We start from the raw sequence: 3,492 nt of genomic DNA, 5'->3' as shown, positions 1-3,492 counted from the left end.
GGGGCTCCGGATCAAGGAGGGCCCGGTGGAGGCGCCGCGGGGCCGCGCCGGGGGCGCCGCGCGCCCGCTGGGCGAGTTCATCTGCCAGCTGTGCAAGGAGGAGTACGCCGACCCGTTCGCGCTGGCGCAGCACAAGTGCTCGCGCATCGTGCGCGTGGAGTACCGCTGCCCTGAGTGCGCCAAGGTCTTCAGCTGCCCGGCCAACCTGGCCTCGCACCGCCGCTGGCATAAGCCGCGCCCCGCGCCCGCCGCCGCCCGCGCGCCGGAGCCCGAGGCTGCCGCCAGGGCCGAGGCGCGCGACGCCGCGGCCAGCGACCGCGACACGCCGAGCCCGGGCGGCGTGTCCGAGTCGGGCTCCGAGGACGGGCTCTACGAGTGCCACCACTGCGCCAAGAAGTTCCGGCGCCAGGCCTACCTGCGCAAGCACCTGCTGGCGCACCACCAGGCGCTGCAGGCCCAGGGCGCGCCGCCGCCGCCGCCGCCCGCCGAGGACATCCCCGCCCTGTACCCGGGGCCCGAGGAAAAGGCTCCCCGGGAGGCCGCGGGCGACGGCGAGGCGGCCGGGCTGCTGGGCCTGAGCGCGGCCGCCGACGGCCACCCGTGCCCCGTGTGCGGGGAGAGCTTCCCCGGCAGGGGCGCCCAGGAGCGCCACCTGCGCCTGCTGCACGCCGCCCAGGTGTTCCCCTGCAAGTACTGCCCGGCCACCTTCTACAGCTCGCCCGGCCTCACGCGGCACATCAACAAGTGCCACCCCTCGGAGAACAGGCAGGTGATCCTCCTCCAGGTGCCCGTGCGCCCCGCCTGCTAGAGCGCGCCCCCGCCCCCGGCCGCCAGAACTGTGCCTTCGCCCGGAGACCCACAAAGGGAGCGCGCCCCCGCCCCGCCCCGCTCCGGGGCGTCCGGGCGCGATGGGAGCCCCGTCGGTCCTCTCGCCGGGACCCCTCTCGGACCCCACCCCCTGCGCGTGGTGTCCCCCGCCCGGCCGTGGCGCAACAGGAGTCCGTCTCCTTCTTACAGGGGAGAAAAAACAAAAGCTGTATGCGTTCGTCTCGTGGTTGGAAGCCTCCCCTTGAGGGGCGAAGCTGTTTTTCATGCTAGTGTTCTTCGCTGTGTTCATGGTGTAGAAAATGCGGTTTGCTCTGCCTACCAGTCTCGCTCGCGATGTCTGTAGCGTACGGGTTGTTTTGGGTGAATCTTGAGAAATAAATGCCTTTATATTTCACAGGCTGTAAAATCGAACTTCCCACACGATTAGCTTTATTATGGCTTGTGAACTGCTGGAGTCTGGCTTTACCTTTTTGTATGTGAACAAATCAAATTGCTTAAAAAAAAAGAGTTTTCTTTAGTATAGCCACAAATGCCTTGACCTGTTGTCTGTTGGGGATTTTTTTTTTTTTTGGGGGGGGGGGAACGTTCACGACACGCTGTAGTAGCTGCCTCAGTATTTTTCGGAAGACGTTTTGGTTTGATCATCTTTGTTGAGGTAGGGCTATATGAGTTCCCTTTACATGTATATGTTGATTTATGCGTAATTGTTATTTATTCTTTATTTATTTATATTAATTATGAAGATTATGATATTATTTGATTGCAGATTCTTCTTTTTTGTGTGTGAGCTTTCCCCCTGCCACTTTTTGACATTTCACTGTGCATTTTAGGAAAGAACCTTTTTTCTAGAGGGGTCTGCTGAGAGTTTTAACTTTTCTATCTATCTGAGGGACTTACAGACAACGTACCATTTTATTCTGCTTGAGGGGCCCCGAGGCCCTTGTACAACCGACAGCTCTTACTTTTAAATGCAATCTCTTTTCTACATACATTATTTTCTTAATTGTTAGCTATTTATAGAAAGCTTCGATAGAACTGTTTCAACTGTATAAATATTTACTATTCAAATAAAATATTTTCAAAGTCAAAAATACTGTGGTCTTTTTTTCTTTCTTTCTTTTTTTCTTTCTTTCTCAGTATCAAACAGTTCCTTCCAAAGAGGATCTCAAATAGATTTTAAATGGTGGTCTTTAGTAGTTTCTTTAAAAGGCCCTTGTTTCTCTGGTTAGGAAGAACTCCTCCCCTCTCCTAAGAGTCGGGGCTTTTCCACAGGAGAACCTGTGTGTCTTAGAGTCTGCCCTTTCTTACAGAAATGTACTAGCCAGTGAGATAGAGCAAGCCAAAGCAGCCTTTCAGGATGGGGCTAACTAAGCAATCAGAAGAGCCTGCCTTTTCCCCAGCAGACCCAGGAACCCCATTTTTTATTTATTTATTTTTTTTAGCATATTCTTCCTTGGTCTGTAATTTGGGGTTTCAGGTGACGGCCATCCCTCAAAGTGGGGGAGATTTTTATTACGAAGGACGGAGTGGAAGAGGGCGGAAACTCTGCAGATGGGGTGACACGAGTTAGCTGGTTTGGAGAGAGGGCTCTAAAAGAAGTTTCCAGTCAGGTGGGCCATCGGCGGGAGCAGGGGCAGGGGCGAGCGAGTGGACACCATCTGTTTGGGGTATTAAATTTAATAACAGGTAATTACAATGTTTTCCGTTATCCGTCACTCAGCTCTTTGAAGAACGGCTCTGTTGATCACTCACAGTCTGAAAAGTGCGGTTAAGGGGCAGAGCCACGATTCACAAATGAGTGTGCCCTTCATTTTGTGGAGCTCTGCCACCTTCCTCCTAATGCCCACTCGGCCTTCCAACACTTTTGTCCTCCAAAGAGAAGTGAGAGGCCTACGTAAAGGGATCTGCCTGGGAGAGCTGTTAAGGGGCGGGCAGGGAAGCAGGAACTCGGAAGGAGATACGGGACCCTTAAAGCTTTCCCTCTGAATCTCCCTCCCCCGCCCCCAAGCTCCAGGCCAGTGTGTGGATGTTCAGTGGCGGCAGAACTTTTTTTTTCTCCTAAACATGAAGTCTGGCCCCCCTTGACAAGTCCAGACCTGTCGTCAGAAACAGCAGCTGCCATCTGTTTTTGCCCTTGACCACAGGGTGTGAATTCACCACTGCTCACCTTTAAACATGCAAATGTGACTAACTTGTTCGTGAGTGGCCCTCTGTCGACGGGGGAAATTCTTCTAGTTGAATGGATATACCACTTCTCCAAAATAAAAGCCAAAATCCTGTTCATGTGCGCGGCCTTCTAAGAGAAGCTGCACAGTGAACAGAAGTGAGTGAAGTTGGCCCTGGAGCGTCGGTGAAGAGCATTGGTAGACGGATTCCAAAGTGATACGCTAGCTAAGATCCCTCCCACCACAAGGAAAGGCAGCCTTCCCCTCTTGGTGGAGAGTGGGAAAGGGTACCCTTCTTTATGCCGTTTCAAAGGCAGGCTGTGGTTCTGAGGTCACTGCAGTATCCAGTATCGGGAGGTTATTAGTGGGAGCCCACTTCATGATTTCCCAAGTTAAACCACAGTGGCAGCTTGGAGATGAGAGAATCGGGGGTCAGGGCTAGCAACGTGATTAAGGACAGAGGGGCTCAGAGAGGGACCAATGAAGAAGTTGCTAGCCC

The 3,492-nt window shown here is 54.0% G+C and overlaps 1 protein-coding gene across 1 annotated transcript; it reads left to right on the top strand.

The window, feature by feature from the left end:
* Position 1: 1 nt before the first annotated feature.
* Positions 2-1,913, top strand: Insm1 (INSM transcriptional repressor 1; the record flags this gene model as incomplete). The annotated part of the gene is made up of 1 exon (XM_055602610.1): positions 2-1,913. A coding segment is annotated over one exon (807 nt), but the record flags the coding sequence as incomplete, so codon positions are not given.
* Positions 1,914-3,492: the final 1,579 nt, after the last annotated feature.

Source organism: Psammomys obesus, unplaced genomic scaffold (assembly GCF_907164565.1).
Source record: "Psammomys obesus unplaced genomic scaffold, mPsaObe1.curated_primary_1811, whole genome shotgun sequence".
Lineage (NCBI taxonomy): Eukaryota > Metazoa > Chordata > Mammalia > Rodentia > Muridae > Psammomys > Psammomys obesus.
This window is presented reverse-complemented; position numbering and strand designations above follow the sequence as displayed.